General features: G+C 34.7%; 5 protein-coding genes and 10 pseudogenes across 15 annotated transcripts, besides 2 other annotated features; 2 read left to right on the forward strand and 13 right to left on the reverse strand.

Moving 5' to 3' along the window:
* Positions 1 to 252, reverse strand: TVAGG3_1050990 (annotated as a pseudogene). Its single transcript has one exon. A coding segment is annotated over exon 1 (252 nt).
* A 1,038-nt stretch (positions 253 to 1,290) lies between these two features.
* Positions 1,291 to 1,446, reverse strand: TVAGG3_1051000 (annotated as a pseudogene). The gene has a single exon. A coding segment is annotated over exon 1 (156 nt).
* A 481-nt stretch (positions 1,447 to 1,927) lies between these two features.
* TVAGG3_1051010 (uncharacterized protein) lies at positions 1,928 to 2,737 on the forward strand (the record flags this gene model as incomplete). The annotated part of the gene is made up of 1 exon (XM_001297256.1): positions 1,928 to 2,737. The coding sequence occupies one exon, from the start codon at positions 1,928 to 1,930 to the stop codon at positions 2,735 to 2,737; it is 810 nt and encodes a 269-aa protein (XP_001297257.1).
* A 173-nt stretch (positions 2,738 to 2,910) lies between these two features.
* Positions 2,911 to 3,617: a terminal%2Cinverted (terminal inverted repeat of Maverick-1B transposon ID:TVAGG3_1051020).
* Positions 2,911 to 20,761: part of a mobile genetic element that runs on past the window's edge.
* On the reverse strand, positions 3,889 to 4,326 carry TVAGG3_1051030 (annotated as a pseudogene). The gene has a single exon. A coding segment is annotated over exon 1 (438 nt).
* On the reverse strand, positions 4,357 to 5,930 carry TVAGG3_1051040 (annotated as a pseudogene). Its single transcript has one exon. A coding segment is annotated over exon 1 (1,574 nt).
* TVAGG3_1051050 lies at positions 5,958 to 6,390 on the reverse strand (annotated as a pseudogene). Its single transcript has one exon. A coding segment is annotated over exon 1 (433 nt).
* Positions 8,981 to 9,969, reverse strand: TVAGG3_1051060 (annotated as a pseudogene). Its single transcript has one exon. A coding segment is annotated over exon 1 (989 nt).
* TVAGG3_1051070 lies at positions 10,916 to 11,746 on the reverse strand (annotated as a pseudogene). The gene has a single exon. A coding segment is annotated over exon 1 (831 nt).
* On the reverse strand, positions 11,755 to 12,019 carry TVAGG3_1051080 (annotated as a pseudogene). Its single transcript has one exon. A coding segment is annotated over exon 1 (265 nt).
* TVAGG3_1051090 (uncharacterized protein) lies at positions 12,111 to 12,584 on the forward strand (the record flags this gene model as incomplete). The annotated part of the gene is made up of 1 exon (XM_051255743.1): positions 12,111 to 12,584. The coding sequence occupies one exon, from the start codon at positions 12,111 to 12,113 to the stop codon at positions 12,582 to 12,584; it is 474 nt and encodes a 157-aa protein (XP_051081317.1).
* On the reverse strand, positions 13,052 to 13,879 carry TVAGG3_1051100 (KilA, N-terminal/APSES-type HTH, DNA-binding family; the record flags this gene model as incomplete). Its single annotated transcript, XM_051255744.1, has 1 exon — positions 13,052 to 13,879. One exon carries the CDS (start codon positions 13,877 to 13,879, stop codon positions 13,052 to 13,054), a length of 828 nt encoding a protein of 275 aa, XP_051081318.1.
* Positions 14,757 to 15,698, reverse strand: TVAGG3_1051110 (organellar and viral DNA polymerase type B; the record flags this gene model as incomplete). The annotated part of the gene is made up of 1 exon (XM_001295435.2): positions 14,757 to 15,698. The coding sequence occupies one exon, from the start codon at positions 15,696 to 15,698 to the stop codon at positions 14,757 to 14,759; it is 942 nt and encodes a 313-aa protein (XP_001295436.2).
* Positions 15,936 to 16,736, reverse strand: TVAGG3_1051120 (integrase core domain containing protein family; the record flags this gene model as incomplete). The annotated part of the gene is made up of 1 exon (XM_051255745.1): positions 15,936 to 16,736. One exon carries the CDS (start codon positions 16,734 to 16,736, stop codon positions 15,936 to 15,938), a length of 801 nt encoding a protein of 266 aa, XP_051081319.1.
* On the reverse strand, positions 17,062 to 19,219 carry TVAGG3_1051130 (annotated as a pseudogene). The gene has a single exon. A coding segment is annotated over exon 1 (2,158 nt).
* Positions 19,295 to 19,933, reverse strand: TVAGG3_1051140 (annotated as a pseudogene). The gene has a single exon. A coding segment is annotated over exon 1 (639 nt).

Raw genomic sequence — 20,761 nt, forward strand, 5'->3', positions numbered from 1 at the left:
TTAAGAATTCTTGGTTTCCTTGTTCTCTACTTCTTTTATGTCCTTGCTCTGTTTGTGCTGGTTGTTGTGCTGGTTGTGGAGGTGGTTGTTGTGCTGGTTGTGGAGGTGGTTGTTGTGCTGGATTTTGAATTGTTGGTTGTTGTTGTTGTGCTGGATTTTGAACTGTTGGTTGTTGTGTTGGTTTTGGTGCATGCTTGTGTCTGTGTCCATGTGACGATGTAAATGTTTTAGGTAGTCCTGGTGCAGGTGCTTCTCTTGGAGGGTTTGGTGGTATATAAGTTCCACCAGCTGGCACATATGTTCCATCTGCAGCATAATGTCCTACCTGACTTTTCGTTTTTAAGAAAGCATTTACTAGGTCTGTTTTGGTCTGTTGTAACTCTTTTTCTTGACTTTCCACAACAGTTGCTCTAACGGCGTCATAGGCACTTTGAACTGCCTGTCTAGTTGCTGCATCTGTTATTTTCGTCATATTTTGTGCTACTTCTTTTAACTCTTTGTCGAAACCTTCAGACTTCAGTTTCTTTCCAGATGAGAAGTCGTTCACTAGTTTCACCTTACTATGAAGAGCTTCGAAGGCGTTCTTAAAGTCAGCATTCATTAAAGCTTCATTTGAACTGTCTTCATCCGCTTGTATTTTTGTCCTTATTGACCCTATAAGTTGGGCTGCTTTAGCGTTGGCTTGGGCATCTAACCAGTCATTATTAGCTTTTATAATATCTGCGCTTTTCATTGCCTTTTGCATGGCTGCGTCGTTATTTTTACTTTCTTGTGCTAAGTTTTCATACTGTACGGTTTGGTTTTGCAACTGTAAAAGTTTTTCTGCCTTTACATTTGCTTCAACTTCTTTTTTATACTCATCGCTATCCATATATGTCTTCAGGGCTTTTTGTTTTATCTCTTCATCTTTCAGTACTTTATATTGAGTAGTATGGTTTTTCAAATTTATAACATCTTGTTCCATTTTTGCTACTTCTGCTGCTTTTTCTGACACTTTTTTCGCATATTCCTCTGTACTTAGTTCTTTCAGTTGTTCTTCTTTCTTCTTTTTCTCTACGTTTAACTCATTGAGTTTCTTTGTGTGTCTGTCATATTCTAGTTTCTTTTCGTTTTCACTTATTTGTTTCTGTATGTCTATGTTTGACTTTTTGACATCTGTTATTTGATTTTTGAGTGAACTCAAATTCATTTGACTTTGAGGGTTATAAGCTGTTCCGTCTGCAGCTCCACCATAGCCTGCCATTTTCGCTAAAAGTGCCGCTCTTAAACCCCACTCTGTGCACCAATAACTCGGTTTAAAAGCATAGGGTTGCTTGACATTTGTTGCAGCATAGTGGGGTCATTCATCATTTGTTGTTGCAACTGTTGTTGTGGTGTCAGTTTTACTATTGGATGTTTCAATGCTCTCTTCCTCTTACGTATATTCTTACGTAGCTTACGTGGCATTTTAAGTGAAGTTAAAAAGCGGTTTTTGACAGATGTTTATATGACACTTTTTGTTCAGCACAAAAACTACTCGGTCAAAGTGTTGTCAGTTTTGTAAAATAACCGTCCTATCTCATTCTATAAGGGGGAAAAGGCTTCTCAAAGTATACTTCCTTGGAACGCCTGTAACTTTTCCTGTAGCGACGATAGACCCTTACTTGTCCGGACAAAGTTATACTATTTTGAGTGCTCTACAAAAAAGTCAACGGCGACGACTCTCAAAAACCGTTGTGTAAAAAGTTTTACCGTTGGACAAAAAAGTATATATAGAAAACAAAAAACGTTTATAGTTCATTCAATATTTGAGATGGAACGGTTTTCCAACGGTAACTATTAAATAAAATAAAAAATAGAGAGGGTTACCGTTGACGAAAACGGTTCATCTCAAACTCTTATTTGAAAAAAATAAAGTGGTCGGTTTTTTTCACTTCATTTTAGCTCAATGTCATACCAAGACAGTAGCGATTCCGATTCAACTATCCAGGAAGAGGATTGTCATCCTCCACGGTCACTCCCAGTCCCAGATGACACTCCAAAGACTCGCTTTGACCCCGAACAATCTAACTTCCAATTGCGCCAACAATTGCAGTCAAAAGCTGATGAATACATGGCTTCTTCTATAGAAGAAAGTATAGAACAGACCTCAGAGTATTCTACAGCTCTTGGTCAACTAGTTTCGGCGACAGTCCAATTCGAACAAATTTGTTCGAATTCAATTCAATATGCAGACGAACTTGTCCGCTATTGTCCCACTCTTGTAAGAGTACTTCAAGAACGACTCTTCAACCAGTTGCTTCCTACCTTACGCAGCCCAATTCAAATTCAATTTGCCCGTGCAGCCATAAACTTCACTCCGTACTCGTACAGCTATGACGAGGATGAACTAGCTGACGAGTACGGAGCCGAAAATGTTGGCTGGGTTTTTCGCACAACTCCTTGCGAATTCCAAGTTGAAATTGTCAACCATTTCCTCGTTCGTACTATTTCGTTACAGAATGAAGACAACGAAAAAGATGGAGTCATTCCAGGTGACCGTGTAAGAGTCATTTTCCAACGCAAAAGTGGACAAGAAATTGTATTCGAAGAATTGGTTTGCATATTCTTTAGCAATGGTCAAGACTACTGGGAAGGAAACTTGGTATTAGTCCCCGGTGAAACCATTTCTGTTTCATCGGATTTGAACCATCCATACAAGATATGGTTCAATTACGTTGCATATAACGCAGAAGACCCGAACTTTGACTCAGAATAAAAACTTCATTTATACTAAACATCTTCGGGGCTAGAGGGCACGAAGTGCCTGGAAGCCCCACTCACCTGACCTTTTTCTATGTTAAACATGAACGTAAAGACTTCATCGAAACTAAACGTAAACTCTATGTCAAACATGAACGTAAACTCTATGTTAAACATGAACGTAAACTCAGTTAGTATATATATCAAGGGTACGGCGACACTGCGTTCCACCTTACCCAAGATAACAGTTTGACACTTTACGAAACCGTTAACGTATATTTTACAACACAAACACAAACACCAACTTAACCTTAAATATTTATAAAGCCGCCAACCACTTCACCTCACTAACATTTTCGCTAACGATTTCACTAATGAAAAAATAAACGTTCTCACTAATGTAAAAAAATAAACGTTCTCACTTACAAAAGTATTGCAACTCCTCCCATTGCTGTGCTTCATATAACAGCTCATAATCTTCTGACTCACTTTCTTCTTCATATAGGTCAAAATCACTGTCATAGTTTATACCTGTAAGTTTTGACAAAGCTAATGAAACACGTTTACCGTTTGTATCATATGCTTGTATAAACTTTCCATTATGCTTGTAGTCATAAACGCTCAAACTAACTTTACCCTTTCTCCCTCGTATCTGATAGAATGTATTTTCACGAGGAACGAAGAACAAATTCTTGAACTCATGACCGTTGTAGTTTGTTATCTCAATAGTTTTCGTCATTTATATAAAAATAAAATAAAAAATAATTTTAAAAATTAATGATATCACCACCCTCACACGTATGAAAACATAGCACAAAAATAAATTTAGGTGAAGTGGTGAGATCTCACCTGTTTTTTCACCCTGTTGAATTCATTGCTTTATAACTCTCTTCCTTTATCCAACTCTTCTAACTTCTTCTTAAGTTCAGCAATGTTGTCCTCATGAAGTTTAATCTTTCTCAAAATTCCTTCTTTATCTAATGGTTGCTTTATCTTTCTAAACTGAACTCTACCATCCTTCATAGTATGAATGTAAAAACCTTCTGGAATAGTTCCTGATTTAATGTATTCTACCAAAAACTCTTGTTTCATTGCTTCAGTGACTTTATTTGTCATTTCAATCAAATAAAAATTTTAATATTAAATAAAAATAACGTTATTTTTTCAGTAAGGAAACGCAGGAGTTTTACGATTTATTTGAGGAGTAGGTTCTGGTTTAAATGTTGGAGTCGGTTTAGGAGTTGACTTTTGAACAGGAGTTTGTACTTCCATAGGTTCAGGAGTCATTGAAGGTTTTGCTTGTGAAGGTGTTGGAGTTTGTTTAACTTCAGCTACTTCAGTATTATTTACAACATTTGCTTTATTTCTTTTCAACATCATAACTGCTCCTGCTGTAGCTAGCAAACCTAGTGGGAGACCATATCTTATATAAGGACTTGACCAAATGCTATTTTTGACAGGAGCTGGTGGAACACCTAACCTTGGTGAGACTGCTCTTTGCCATTGTGCAGCTCGTAAGAAATATTCAATAGGTGCTCCATAATCGTTTGGTAAAGTTTGTTTCATAGATGGTGAAGGTTCACGAGAGCTTGATGAAGAACTCATTTATAAGCTTTAAAAATAAACGTTCATCCTTTATTCCTCACTATCGTCCGTAGCTAAGTTATAGTCATCTAATCTTATTATGGGGATGCCATTAGCACGCACCTGAATGGCAAAGCAACAATCCCTCATAAATCCAATAAGTGGCTTTGGTACATTTTCAGTTGCTAGTTCAATAGGTCCTTTAACAGACAATTTGTATGTTATTGGAGCAGTAGATGTTTGACCTTGCTGGAAGCAAAAGTCCACTTCTGTTGGAAAACCACATAAGAAATGTGTGTTGTCATAGCTATCCCATTTATGTTCCACACTACCATCATCCACCAATGACCTCATAACATCTTCATTAAATCCTATCATATCATTGTTTGTATTGCAAGCGTTCGCAACCATTTCATAAAATACAGGTCCATATGATTTTTCAGGTTCTGCAGGCATATTTCCATAAGCTCCCATGGAAAGCTGAAGATATTTAAACTTAGGGTTCTCAAAATTAACATAATAGTTGTCTTTCTTTCTAAATAGTGCCCAAATACTTTTAACATTAATAGGCGTATAAGCTGCTGTAAATGTTGCACTTGAACTATCTGTATTCTTTGAGAATGAACCGTCCATAGGAATCCAATCCATAACTTTAACAGGAAAACATAAAGCCTCGTTTGTATAATGTTCTACAAGTTCTGTATAAATGTTAGGGTCTAAAGAGAATGACTTTGGATGAATGAAACATTCATTAAAATCCATCTTTGTTCGAAATAGTTGCTGGGTTACAGTTGTAATAGTAACTGTTCCACTAGCTTCTACTGCCTTCGTTATCATAGTGAATGGTTCATTCCATGGAACAAATTTATTTGTCGGTGGATTTGAATCTGAAGCAAATGCAACTTTAAGAGTTGGATTGAAAGCAATGATATCATTTACAGATATAGATGTGCATTGTAAGGCGTCGCTACTGAACTTTACTTTAAGCTGAATGTTTCCTGCAAAAGCTGGAATAAATCGAATAGCTTCTAATGGAAGGAATCTTCTAACAGGAATTCTTAAACGAAGCTTAAAATCAAATGATTTTCCTGCTGTAATCGGCCACTAACAATTTGTCCTGTTCTGCATGTTCCCGAATGACTCCATACATCTTCATGTCGAGTCTTTGAGAAAACATCTACTTTCTTTATTTGTTCGGTAGTTTGTGAGTTTGAAGTTATATATGCTTCTTCTCTTGCGTTGTCTTGAGAATATACGATACGACCATTTGCAAGGATTTGATATCCAGCAACTGCATAGAAAGCGTCATCGAAACCAATCCAAAATCCTGGTGGGTTTGTTTTATCGGAACCTGAACCAATTTCTTTATCTACAATAAATTGACCTTCCATTTTATACGTAATGAATGTATTGTAAAGGTCCAACATATTTTCACCAGGAGGTGAGAGATTGAATGTTACCCATGTGTTATCTTTAGCAGTTCCAGGTTGTGATGGAATCTTTGCGTCAGAATATTTTCTATTAGTGTCACCAATTTGAACTGCATTGTCTATGATATCGAAATATGAGCGAATCTGATGAATATGCTCTGCTGGAGTAAATTCGTTTAACTGTTCGTTCTGCATGTATTTACTTCGGAGAAAAATATCTATTTACTTCATTATTCTCACTCTTCTTCTTGGCATTCGTGGTGGAAGTTGTTTCTTGACATTTTCAATGAACTGTACATTCTCTTTTGTCTCAACTTCTTTCACTGGCGGGTCAGGGTTCTTTGACTCGGTTTGTTTTTCAATGAAATTCACGAACTTTGCAATAAGCTCTTGGTTCGTTATTGAAAGTACATCTGGCTTCTTTTCTTCTTGTTCTATTGGTGGCTCAGTTTGAACAGAAGGTTTTATATGGGCTTCGTGGACTTCACCCTTGCCATACCTTAATGTTGTCGCTTTCTGCATTCGCTAATGGAACCTTTCTTTTTCTTACGTATATTTTACCATCTTTACTCTGACTTACGTAATAGAAAGGATGTTGTATTCCTCTTGCGTCATTTAATATAATAGACTCTCGCTCTGATTTTGACAAGCTCATTTTACATCGGTTAAAGTTTTAATTTTGTTTTTTATCTGCAGTCAAATGACTCAGACAAGCCCTACGGACAAGACCCAAGGGGTCATAGATGTTGAAGCATTGAAGAAAGAAATTCGTGAGCAAATTTTATCCGAACTGAAGGAACAAAAACAAGAACAAAAGCCAGAGAGACCAAAGAGAAAACTTAGTGAAAAACAACTTGCTGCATTAGCTGCTGGAAGACAAAAGAACCACATTTGCTGGCGAAGAAAGCTAGAGAAGAAGCTGAAGCAAAAGCTAAAGAAGCTGAAGCAAAGAAAGAGTAAATGGTTTATTTTTATCCGAATTAAATGTATAGACAAATACCTTTATCTGTTGCGTTCAGTAGTGAAAACCCTGACGTCAAAATAAAGGGGAACAGAGTAACGTTTAAGTTTCCAACAGACTGGATTGTGAACATAAATGAAGAGAAGTACATTGGCATAACATCTATGTATATAACACGTGCTTTCAGAAAGGTTGACTTTATACTTCAAGTCGAGATAGAAAATGACGAACAGTCTTTAAGCGCCCAAAACATTCACATATACAAATACTTTAAAGACGATACAACATTGTTGCAATGTATGATTTCATTTAATGAAATTCGAGAAAAAGTTTAACATTGAAGTACAAACTTTACAGCCTTTACGTGTGTTTCTTGCACAACTGAAAGAAGAAGGTAGTCAGCCACAACTTATAGACTTTCATTATGAATTTAATGAAAATGAAGATGGAACACATGACTTCAATTCATTGTATTCTCACCATTCAATGAAGTAGCTAAAAGAGAAAGAAAATCCATTACGTATAAGATTTCAAATCTCTGAACCAAGTGATGATTTCAAAATGTTTTCAATTATGATGCAATGCTTCCGAGGAAAAATGATTTTTCAAAGATTTCCAGGTATTTGGGATAAAAGCAAGCTATATTATATTCAAACTTAAGTAAGGGAGTTGAAAATGAGTTCATTGGTCATACAAGAATTCACCATTCCAAATCCTAAATACTATAAATTAACTGGCTTCAATCGTGAGTTTTGGATAGACATGTTCTCCACTCATGACCATAACTGCCCAGTGTTCTTACCTCCAGAATAAGACTGTCTCTACATTGAAGCACAACTCTTAAACTCTACCATCGCAGTATTGTAAAATCTACGCTAGTTTTATTTTTTCTGAAAATTTTATTTGAGTGAAAGGCATGGAAGGTGAAGGACATTGGCAAACACTCGAACATGACAATGACTATGAAATTAACACAGAATATCCACACAATATTAGGAAAAAATCTACAGGAAAAATTGTGAGTGAATGGATGAGCGATGGATATTATAGGTTATGTTTAAACGGTCAAAAATACTTCAAGCACAAACTTATAGCAGAACAATTCATACTTAACCCAGACAACTTACCTCAAGTAGACCATATAAATCATATACGAACAGACAATAGAATAGAAAATTTAAGATATGTAACATCACAACAAAACAATAAAAACAGATGTAAAGCAAATGGTATAAATTATAACTATGTAGATGAAATTGGTGAAAACTCCATTGAAGTTAAAACATATGGAAAACATGAGTTCGATGATTTATACTATGACCCAGAACAAGACCTCTTCTATTTCTTTAATGGAATTCGCTATAGAGAGCTTCATGTAATGGAAAACAATAAATGTGGAACTCTGTATGTAAATGCATGGACTGTAAAAGGAAAACTTACAAAAATTTCATACAGTGCATTCAAACGTCAATATAATCTTATATGACCTCACTGCTGACAAAAATAAATGACCTCATTATTTTTCTCATTCATGTTCTCAGAACTTAAGCTTTCTTATGAATGAAGTCTTAGTCTGAATAGAAAAGTTAAACTTTTCCTCAAATGCAAGTGTAGCAGACTTACATAAGTCAAATCCAATCTCTTGACCGTCATAAAGTGCTTTGTAAAGTTTCATTAAACTGAACTCAGAGTCTTTGTCATATGTTCCAACAGGTATGTGAATGTTCTTATCTTCATTGTAATAGCATTGTATAGCTTCAGGAAACATTTCATTTGCTGTTAAAGCAAGGACGTCTTGTTTGACACCTTTGCAACGTGCATGGAATGCAACTTCATTTAAATCGTTAGTGAGTAAGTCTATGTAAGTCTTCTTTCCACAAAATATTGACTTGTATGCTAAACTTTGTTTTCCAGGTGTTATTTCTGCGAAGTCAGAATGGAACTGACCTAATGTTTTACCAATAAGTTCTCTACCGTATCTCTTCTTAAACTCTGCTGCAAGCTTTGGTATGTCTTCATTGAAAATATGCATGCTATCACAGTCCTGGTAAAATATTTGAAGACCCATATCTTCAGCAGTACAGAATACTTCACACATTATTCTCTTCGACATAGACAGAATGTTAACACCAAGTGGACAGAAGTTAAAGTGTCTGCAAATGCTTTTCGTTAGCTTGAAAATAGTTTTATCTGAACCATCCAAACCTTCGAACTTCACTATATGGTTGTAGTTTCTGATGCATATCTTATAGCATCTTTGTCATTTACTATGGTTATTTTTGACTCAATAGGAGATAGAATAGTTTTGCCATAAATACTGTTCAGAATGAGCTTTATATTTTCTTGCAAAGGATTTCCTTCTTTCTTATACTTTAACCTTAACTCAAACAACTTCTTTACTTCATCTCTTATTCTAATATCTCTGTTTCCATCGTAATAGTATCCTTGCAACACTTCACATTTGACACCTTGATATTTTATGAGGTCTTGTAATGTTATATGGTCAACATACATTAAACAGCAAGTGTTTGAACTTCTGGGAACGTTAAGTTCTGGATTTAGTTCAGGGTCACAAACTATTAAAGGAAAGTGTCTATGTATTCCAATCTCTGTTATCTTAATGAGAACAAAGAAGCCGGACATAAACTTTTCACCAATGGGTTCCTTTTGGTCGTCATCGAATAAATGTCTCATGAGATACTCTGTGCTTAACATTTCTTTCTTCATAACCTTTGGAATACCTTCTAAAGTATAAAGTCTTGCTATAGCTGATGGATATAATGAAACAGCGTCGAAGTCAGCAATGAGTTTCTCTTTACTCTTTTGTTTCATGTTATCTGACAGCATACATCTTCCACCTTGAATACAGCGTGAAATAAATTCTCTTGGTTTATTTGAGAGGTCATATAAATTTCCATTCGGGAAGTACACTCTGTTCTCAAATAATTTGTTAGCAATTGAACAAATACTAACGTAGTCATAAATGTTTAAATCAAATTCTTTCAATATGTCATTGCGGAACTTAACAAAACCTTCTCTTAAAATTCTTACATCTTGTTTGCAATAGAATGTGCTATATTTTTCTAAGTCGAAGTGGTTCTCATCTATTCTGCAACCTTTGATGGAATCTATGTTTTTCATGAATGTATCTGCATCCCGGATAAACTTACATGCTTCAGAAATGACACCAGTTCTGTTGTCATTTGCTAACAAAACACTGCTGTAGTAGTTGTATGGAAATACTTCTTTCGGTCCTGTTTGTAAGTTAAACATAGCAGGAAATAGTTTAAGCTTCTTATTTATAACACTGTAAGAGTCTTTTATAATAATTTGCCCTTCCTTTATATAAGCCAGTTATTTGCATTGTTCGTGAACCTTTAATGATGGGAGTTCCTTTCACTTCTGTCATATGTCTTAAGATGAAGTTTATGTCATAACTGAGGTTATGGAAATATATTAAACTCTTGTCAGGAAGTCGCTCCAAAAATTCTGTTGCACAGTTCTGACCCCAAATGCTTTCACTCACTGAACCATCTTCACTGTCATAACAGATGTTAAAAGCTTTATGAAAGCCATCGGTACTGCACTCAAAGTCAGCAAAGAAAACGTGCTCAGGAATGAACTTACATTTAGCTTTATTTACTTCTTTTGACTCGGCTTTCTTCTTCAGTTGTACACAATACTTTGGAGCATATGTCAAATCTTTAAATGGTGCAAGGTTCTGTTTATATAAGTCAGTCGTATATGTGAAAAGTTCTCCATAAGAAATAGGTTTCGAAATATTTGCACTCCCACAATGTTTTCATAACATCCCATAACGGTGTTGTTCTATCATAACGAACTACATATTTATCTTCTCTCTTTGTATAAATCTTCATCTGTTTCTCAATGTTCATTCCACCACACTCCTTCAAGATTTCTATATAGTTGCGAATGAAATATGTTGTCATTGGTAATCTTTCATTTAGCATGTAGTGGTCTTCAACAAGAAGTAAGTCAATAGTTCGAACAGTTTCACATTCTTTTGGTATGTATATCTTCTTTATTTCATTATGTCTTGAGTCATTGAAGTAACCAATGGTAACATTAAATGCTATATCCTGTTGCGTCAGAAATTTCTTGTACTTTACTTTGAGGAAAGTCTCTAACACGAATGACTTCTCTCATGTGGTCAATAGTTTCTTCATTTACTCCAGCCTGAATGCAAGCATAAACGAAGCAGTTATCTTCTGTCATAAGTGCTGCAGTTCTTTTTGTTCAATTCATTGAAAATTTGGTAGCGTTCAAGATTTATAGGTAATGTGCAAAGATACTTCCAGAACTGACCGCTTCTCTTCTTATAAAACTTCTTTTCACCATTATCTTTCCAAAAGCTTTCTATAAGTGCTGGGTTTCCTGTTTGCTTAAGAGCTTCCAAAATGGCTTTCTGGTCATTTGTCAGTGTGCTTTCATCTCTATATGGTCTCTTTTTTGGTTTGCCTTTCTTTACATCTGACATCGTTAAGCCTTCATATTCTGTTAAATCATACATCTTTATTTCAGTAAGATTCTTTATGTTTGTCAAGAAGAAGTCATAGTGCATTTCAACAATACCTGCAGCATTTGCTTCTATCTCTGATATAAAGTTCTCCTTCAAGAGCTGATGTAGTAATGTTCCAATATTATTGAGGTTTAACGTAGAACATTCATACTTTCCACCAAGTTTATAACATAACATCCATCTTTGTTGGGAGTTTATTTTAATCTTCTCTAAGAGTCTCATGAAAACCTTACCGAAATGTTTGTGTAAGTAGTCTCTGTTTGGTTCATCTAAAGCTTCGATGTTAAAGTCAATGAGTCTATTGCCTGACTTCACATTTCTCTTCCTATTCTCTTCATCTTTCTTTAACCATCTCTCACCTTCTTTTGGTTTGTCGTCAATGGAACGAATGACATCGTTAGCTTTGCGAACTTGTTCTATAGCGCTCTTAAACATCTCTCTTCTCTGTTGTTTCAGTGTGTCGTCTCTTCTTCTTGTTTCACCAACGTTTGCATTTGTTATGTCAAACATTTCTCTTCTTACTTCATGAGGTACTGAACGTCTATGATATAAGTCAATAGCAACGTCATTTAAAGGAAATGCTCTTGCCTGGACTTCGTCCTCGCCGCGTTGCGGCTTTATGAACTCATGAATTCTATCATAACTTATTGCACCATTATAGTCTTTAATGAAGTCAGTGAGTGCTTTTTTGTTTGTTGCGTAATGCTTTGCAACATCTATGTTAGCTTCTGTTAGAAGTTGTTTTATTTCCGAGTGTTCTAACTTAGACAACTTCCGATACATCTTTAGTAGGAAATAAAAAAAATATTTTTTGAAAAAATTAGATTAGATTTTTTAAAGTTATTTTTCAAAATAATTTAATATTTTTATTTTAATGAAACACATGCAAGATTGCAAGTTCTTTTCATACAATGCTCTCGCTACTGCCATCAAGAATGAGTTCAATAATGCTTCAAATGTTAATGTTATCTTTAACAAGAAGTTTGTGAAAGAATCTAAGTTTGGTCAGTATGTCAGACCATTAGCTATCGTCATTGACCGCAAACGTTATACTTCACAAGAGTTAGCAGTAGTTTTGAAACAAAAGAGTTTCTTCGTGAATGTCAAAGATACTCATTATACTGTCATAAAGAACTCTAACATTGACTTCTTCAGTATTGCTTTAAATCTTTCCGAACAGAAAGAATATAAGAAGGGTGAAACATCTGTGAAATATTATCCTTCATCTCTGAAGACAATAACGAACAAAGATGTTATACAGAAATTCTTACCAAAGGTTGAAGAAGCTTCTATTGACATTGACGAAGAAAGTGAAATGGTTGAAGAAATTGACCCTGAAGCTATTTAAGTAAAAATATATTTTTGAAGAACTGAGAGTGTCACTACGTCACCATGTCACCAGGTTAATTAACTTCTTTTAAAAATGATGACAAAGACTGACATTTTGACGAAGTGCAAATCTTCACTTCGTGTCATGATGCAAAAATAACGCTGGAAACCATAGAAACGAATCCAGATTTTGTGAAGTTCCGGATGCTCATAATAATTTATGAGAATCTCATGGAGCGCAGCTTGCTTTATAGACAAAGACTGACATTTTGACAACACAGCAGGATTAATGCAAAAATGAATGTTATCGTTAATGTTATTGTTAATGTTATCGTTAATGCTTACAGTGTCGAACATAATTGACGTAGGATTCATGACTTCTTCGTAAATGAGTGTAAATATAGCACAAAAATATATTTTAGGTGAAGAGGTGAGATCTCACCCGTTTTTTCATCTCATTCTCTCTTCGTTAATGTTGTCGTGACTTCATTCTTCCTCTTTGAAGTTATTGAAATATTCTGTTATTTTTTCCTTCAGTAATGTTAAGTCTTCTTTGAATGTAAGTATTGTATAACCTTTGATGTCATAGTGTGTTTGAGGTAACGTATCTTGAACTATTTCCTTTATTTGCTCATTCGGTGTCATTGAAATCGGTAAGTTTTCACGATAGAACCAGTTTCTGTCAGATTTGTAAATCTTAGCTAAGTCATAAAAGCTCTTGTTGTTTCTTCTGACTAAATGCAACATAACCATATCTCTGTCTTCTTCATTTTCCAACTCTTCAGTATATATCATATACTTATAGTTCTTTTCCTTTCCTTTTGGTACCGAACGTGGTATTCTTTTCTGTATGCTTTTGTCTTTGGATTCAATGACTTCATCTTTTGCTTGAAGTTTCATTTCCATATCTTCACGTTCTGCTTTATATAGTTCATCTAACATCATGAAAATATAACAAGCATAACGAGGTGAAGCCCACATTGCTACAGCATTTACTAAAAGTCTATGAACATAATAACCTTTCAAACCAGGAGCCAAATTCTTGCGATTTTCATACGGAATCTCTTCCCCCGGTTTTCCGAGAGAAGCAATCATATGAGGAAATTCTTCTAAAAGTTCTTTTGTCTGTTGGTTTTCAAACCAATGATATGCTTGCTTTGTAGAAAGAAGAGCATTCATTATACTTTGCATTTGGTACATGTCATCTTTGACCGAACGAATGAGGCGAAGTTGTTTGTTATATTGTATGTATTCGTATTCTTCATTTATGGCTTCATGAACGATAGCAATTGTTGTGTTCTCTGTTGTTGACATTACTGTCTTTACATACAAAATAAAAAAATAAATAAAAATAAAACTAACTTTATTTTCTGACTTTCACAAAAGACAAAAATAAACGCTTTACATGTATTTTTCAGCAACTTCGTCAAATAATTTTTATAGCTTTATCTATCTCATCTACTTCAAACGTTTCTTTACCTTTTATGGGAGCACCATACATTTTCTCAAACTTTTCGAGTAGTTCTGTTTCTGCGGCTCTCATATCATTAACGAACACAACCTTGACTCTATTGACTGTACTGTCATATCTACTACTTATATTATATGTTCTTCCTATCTTATATCTCTTTGTATTGAAGTCCTTCGGTTTCTGAACGATGTAAAGTAAGCCTTCACTGCAACGTTCTGAGTCGAATGAACCATATGTTATGAAGTTATATCCAACAACTGGTCTAACCATAACAAAACTATTGGTATAAGACTTTTGTCTATAAGATATGCGCTTGTTCCATGAAATGCTACTGATATCATAAGCTCAGGATTTCTTGTCAAAATTTTCTGAGTAGAAGCAATTCTAACCCAGTCCTTTGTTTTCTTTCCAGATGGTGTTATAATGTCTGACAAAGAATATTTGTTGTATTTCTTACAGTATCTTACGTTTAAATCACCAATTCTAACCACTTTGGTGTCATTGTCAATCTTTCTAACTGTTTCAAACTCAATGTTTGTCATTACTGTCTTTACATACAAGATAAAAATTTTTCTTAGAAAAAATTAGCGTTATTTTTCTTTCATAAGGAAATGTCAAAACTCATGAATTTTCGTGAATTTCCTTAAGATAGAAAAAATAATGTTTATGTTAGCATGTTAGATCTAACACGTTTTCTAACCACTTTTCTAACATAACTATTTACAAGCGTTTTACATGGTATATGTTGCGATGGTTCATGACTTTAAACAGTTTTGTAGCTTCTATTTCTTCACGAAGGATATCAAAAATTTTAACTATGCCGAAGGTTTCTTTATACTTCTTCTTGACATCAGATAATAGGAAATCGTCAGCTGTTGGATAGTTTTTGTTCAGAAATGCTAACATGTCTATTTTATCTTCTGCTGGTTTCTCTACTTCTTTCTTTAAGTCAGTATAGTCGTTTCTCATACGTTCTATCTCTTTGACGGAGTAGTTATATTTCCTCATTGCTGCTTTACATTTTGAACATTGCGGATTCATTTTTGCGTTATACATTGAAATTTGACCTGCTAGAACAACTAAGGCGTCAATGGTTTTCTTTAACTCAAAAGTTGTTGGTTTTATTTGTCCATTCCATATTTTACATCTTTTATCTTTATCTCTTATCTGCCATACACATTCAGCAACTAACGAAACAAAGTTGTCGTATGTCTTAAACTCCTCCGATTTATATATGTCAGAGATGTTCTTATATACCATGTCGCAATCTTTGTCCATAACTTTATGGTTGCAATGATATCCTAGAAACTCATAGTTTACTTTACGTATGAACTTCTTTATTTCTACTGAGTCAGTTGGTTTCACTTCTATTTCATCGAATTCATGAATAGTGAGCTTTTGTTGTTGGATTTCAGGCAATTTGGGTAAATGGTCAATAATATCCTGCATGTCATAAAGATACTGTTCATTTGTTTCATCTTTCGCACTACAGTCTAAATTACTTGTTAAAAGTTCTTGCTTAATTCTTTGTATTTCTGTCTCAAAAGTATATGAAGAAGGAATGAAGCTTTTCATCTCTACTAACATAGATGTTGGATTCATAACTAAAGAGTTTGGTGAAGTTGTTGTTTGAAGTGTTGTAGAACCTATTGTTGAAATCATATCTTTACATACAAGATAAAAATTTTTCTTAGAAAAAAATTAGCGTTATTTTTCTTTCATAAGGAAATGTCAAAAATTCATGATTTTCGAGAGTTTTAGACCATGTTAGAAAAGTGGTTAGAAAACGTGTTAGATCTAACATTCTAACATAAACTTTATTTATGTTAAAATAAATGGTACCATTAATGATATCATGACTGTTCTCGTTCATGTCTGATTTACATCTAATGAAAAAGTTTAGAAGAATTTTCTTATTCTTTCTGGCATATTTTTGTCTTTCCAGTACTCCCGCTCTAATGGTCCCAGATGTGTTGGCTTCGACTCTCTCAAGTTCTTAGATGGTATAACATCTTCAACGCCTCCTTCATATCTTACTTTATAAGTGTCATCGTTTGTGTTATAGCCAAGTATTTCAATAACCACTCCTCGCTTTGCTTCGTCAATGGTTTCAGCAAGTTTGCCATTACTACTTTCGACTAATTTATGACGAGGATAAAACGCAATAGAGTCGTCAGCAGCTTTTATAAGATATCCATTACCTTGCGTAGAGTCTACGATATAATAATTTCGACTTAACCTTAAACATTTCTTTGTCAACGGTTTGTCGTCAAGAACTACACGAACTTTTGTACCAGGAATGAGGGTAAATTGTGTTGAATTTCTGATATTTTGTGTTTGGCTTCGTTTCTTTTGTATATACTTTTCTTCTTGTTGTTGTGTCATTGAATTTGGTGTATGTCCTGTTGTAGAATGTGTTGAGGAATTATATACTTCGAGAAAATGTTTCATTGTTTCTTCGGTAAAGTCTCGCTCTTGATTTAAATCTCTGAGAGTCCTTATGAAGCGGTTTATGATGCCGAGTATGTTATGGTTATGGTCTTCAGTAGTGTAGTGAGTTATGTTATGCTTAATGAGAAATTCTGTGATTTCATTGCTGAGGTATGCACTGTCTTGGTCTGATGTTAAAGTACTTGGGCTATGTTCTGCTACAAACTTTTGTAAAACTCTTAACACTTCATGAGTTCCTTTATTCCTCATTGGATATGCATATGCTTTGCGAGTGTTAACATTAATGAAGATGAGGAATGGTTTATGTCCTCCTTTTCTGCTTTGAATGAGAGTGTCAAATTGGTATGCGTCAGGAGTGTTGGAGCAAATTGGTAAAAAGTAGTCGTAAGGGTTTATTTTTGTTTGATGTACAACATTTTTGTCAAAGAACCTTTTCACTTCAGCTCTGTTAGTAAATCCCCAACTCTTTGCAGCTTCATTGAACTTCTTAAATGACCTCCATGGATGTTGTTCGAATACTTCTTTCAAGCTCATTTATGTAAAATTAAAGATTTTATTCAAGGCTCAAGCGCGTTCATTGAACGCGGTACCATGCGAATATAGTCACAAATGGTGGCATATAATCTGCACCCGAGCCTGTTGGATTTGTTGTGAAAGTGTGTAAATGATTTCCTGTGGTTCCACAGAAAATACCTGCGCTTGAATCTACTGGGTCACTTGAAATATCATATCTATTCATTCCCTGTCTATCTGAACCTGCTGCAAGATTTGTAAAACCTCTTTTTGTTATTGAATGTGTATGATTACCTGTTGTGTTTGTAGTTCCTGTATGAGTGTGCGGTGGAAGGTTTGCTTCTTTAATTTTCTTCGAACCTCCTGTTTGCTTTGAATATTAGCACAGTATAAGAATTTATCTACAATCTGCTTCCAGCGTACCAAAACCTAAAACTGTTGCTGGATTTGTTGAGTTCATTGACATATAAATAGAGCCTATAGGATATAATGTTTGAAGTATTTCAGTCTTTAATGTTTGAAGCTCTGTTTTGTCTGCTTTCTTATCTAACATTGCTGGTAGTTCATGTGTTTCAAAGTTTCTGACATGACCTTCAATGTTCATACATCTGTTATCTAAATTGTTTAGTGTATCTTTTACGCTTGTACTCGGATTCTCTAAAGGTGCACTTGAACCAAGGGTATAGTTCAATATTATGTCGTCTGCTCTAACAGTAGTGAAGGATTTATGTGTATGATTTTTGTCAGCTTTCTTATCTAACATTGCTGGTAGTTCATGTGTTTCAAAGTTTCTGACATGACCTTCAATGTTCATACATCTGTTATCTAAATTGTTTAGTGTATCTTTTACGCTTGTACTCGGATTCTCTAAAGGTGCACTTGAACCAAGGGTATAGTTCAATAATTATGTCGTCTGCTCTAACAGTAGTGAAGGATTTATGTGTATGGTTCTTGTCAGCTTTACTATTTAATGTAGCTTGAAGTTCATTTATATCGGAGATATTGTGTTTATGAGATTTCAAAACTTTGTTCGTTGCGTCAAGTTCATCTTTGTCAGCTTTACTTTTAATAGCATCTTCAAAAGTTATTTTTGCCTTAACTCTCAAAGTAAATCTTGGTTCAACTAATACACCGTTAACAAAGAAACTAGAGGCATATATTTCATCGTTATAACCAAATGCTTCTTGTGCTTTACCTGTGTCATACTGTACAGTACAGCTTATGTCATAACCTTTAGCACGAATGTATTTATATCTTCTTTCATTAACATCTTCAGTGCTTATTTGTTCATCCTGTGTTAAATATCCATGGTAGTCCGTTATAATCTGTTCGTCTGAACTTATATAATGAACATGGTTTTTATCTGCTTTCTCGGCTAATTTCTCTTCTATCTCATTTATTTCAAGTTCATGCCTACCACCACCTCCCGAAGAAGTATTTTTCTTCAGCTCTTGAAGAACGTCCACTTCGCCATCTTTGGTGTCAATAATGAGACTTTGAGTTAAAACCTTTCCTGTCTTAATGGATGTTTGTAAAACTTCTTCTTCACCGTGTTCGGGGTCATGGTCGTCATCATATCTTGTGAAATCAGAGATGTTGTCATACATTAAGCATATCTGTCTCAAAAGTTCTGCTATTTGAAACTGGAACGAAAGATATACAGAACTTTCATCATCTCCTAAAGTCAAGTCTGCTTTCTTAAGTATTTCTTGAATGTATGCAATGAGAACAGAGTACCTTGGAAAATATTCGAACAATATTTCATTAGCTGTTGGTTTTGGTGGTTCTTCTGGAGTTTCAGTTGTTTCAGTTCCTTCTGTAGGTTCTGTTGGAGTTTCTGCATCTCTTGACTTCAATGCTCTTGCTCTCAAAGACCTAAATGTTAGAGCACCAGGTTTTACAAAGGACTTTATAAATGCTTTAATAGTTCCTGGTAAGTTATTGTTAGCATTAAGTAAGTTCCTTATGCTTCCATCATGTACGTCCATAGCACTATGTAAAAAATCTATACTTTTCTTGTAGTCAGCAATAGACTGACTGTGATTTTTTAAAGATTTGTCAATACCTTTAAGCCAATCTTCATGCATGTCTGATACTGAGCCAAGAATATCATTTGCTTCCTTTAGTGTATTTTGTGCTTCTCGTAAAGTATCCAATCCCGTACGTGCATTGTTTGCTATGCGTCTTACAGTATCTATTTGACTCCTTGTTTCTTGCATCCAACCAGATAAAGTTTTAATAGTATCCGAACCATTTGAAATGAAGTTCAAAGCATTTTTAACGTCATCTAAAACTTCTTCACCAAGTACTGCCCATATCTTTCCGATTTGGTATTGAAGAACTCCATATGAAGCAGCTGTTAAACCAGTATTTATAAGGTTCCATATCCATGATTTAGCAGTTTTTCCATCCTTTCCATCTTCACCATCCAAACCGTTTTCGCCTTGAGGTCCTTGTATTCCTTGTATTCCTTGTATTCCTTGTGGTCCTTGAGGTCCGGTGTCACCCTTCTCTCCTTTCAGTTCATCTTTATGTTCGTTATAATATTCTAATGTCATAAGGTGTACATCATTACTGTTACCAGCAACGCCGAGAATTTGTTTCTCATTCATGACTAAATTCTTTAGGCATTTAATGTTGTCGTCAAATCGAAAGCTCTTTAACAATTCAATGAGAACATTTAATACTTTCACTAATGAGGCATCTACTGTAGAATTTATATATTGCACCGTTCCATCATTTATGATGGGAACCTTGCTTGTTGTAATGAATGGGTCATACGTGTTAAAAGTATCGAAATCAATGACTTTTTTAGTTTTTCCATCGTCAATGACTAAATCATTGCCTTCAATGGTTAAAGTTGAGTTTTCGTTTACTAGTTCATGTGCTCTTCTTGCTTCATTTGTTTCATACGCATATGCAGCAATAGTCATATTTTAATGAGAATAAAATGTTGTTCTATTTGCAAAGTACAGACCCAAACGAATACGGGACAGTAAAGCTACAAACAAACTTAGGTCTTCAGAATGAAGCACTTGCTTTCAGAGTGTGTGACTTCAATACTATCGCAACTTTTGTCATAACAGATGAAACAGATTTCATAGAGATTGAAATAGATGACAAAAGAAGTGTTATAACATTTCCTAATAGAGCTGGGTATAGAATAGATAAAATTGCTGAAGTCATAGATACTCTCATAAATGAAGAAACTATTGACAACATAGATGTCGAACTCTCTTCTGAGGAACATTGAAGTTCAGCAGCGAGAAAGAGTTTAAGATACCAAGATGAGTCATAGAGTACAACTTCTTTTGGGTGCATACCATATGACATTTCCTTTGAAAAGTGTTGACAAAACGATTGAGATGAAATCTGTTCCATACGTATGTTATGGTAATTGTTTATACATTGAGTCTAAAATAGCTAATGTCACAGGCATTTCAGGAGTTAATAGTAAAGGTTCAGTAGAATATAAATCCTTCTGTTATGCAGTCAATTCAATGTTCATTCCAAACGTTCCTGTCATAGCAACTCATTTAGGTAAATGGGTTCGCATTAGCTTTGTCAAAACTTACAGGTATAAACTATGACAGTGATTTTGACCTATATGAAGAAGAAAGTGAGTCAGAAGATTATGAGCTGTTATATGAAGCACAGCAATGGGAGGTTGCAATACTTTTGTAAGTGAGAACGTTTATTTTTTTACATTAGTGAGAACGTTTATTTTTTCATTAGTGAAATCGTTAGCGAAAATGTTAGTG

This window comes from Trichomonas vaginalis, chromosome I (assembly GCF_026262505.1).
Source record: "Trichomonas vaginalis G3 chromosome I, whole genome shotgun sequence".
Lineage (NCBI taxonomy): Eukaryota > Parabasalia > Trichomonadida > Trichomonadidae > Trichomonas > Trichomonas vaginalis.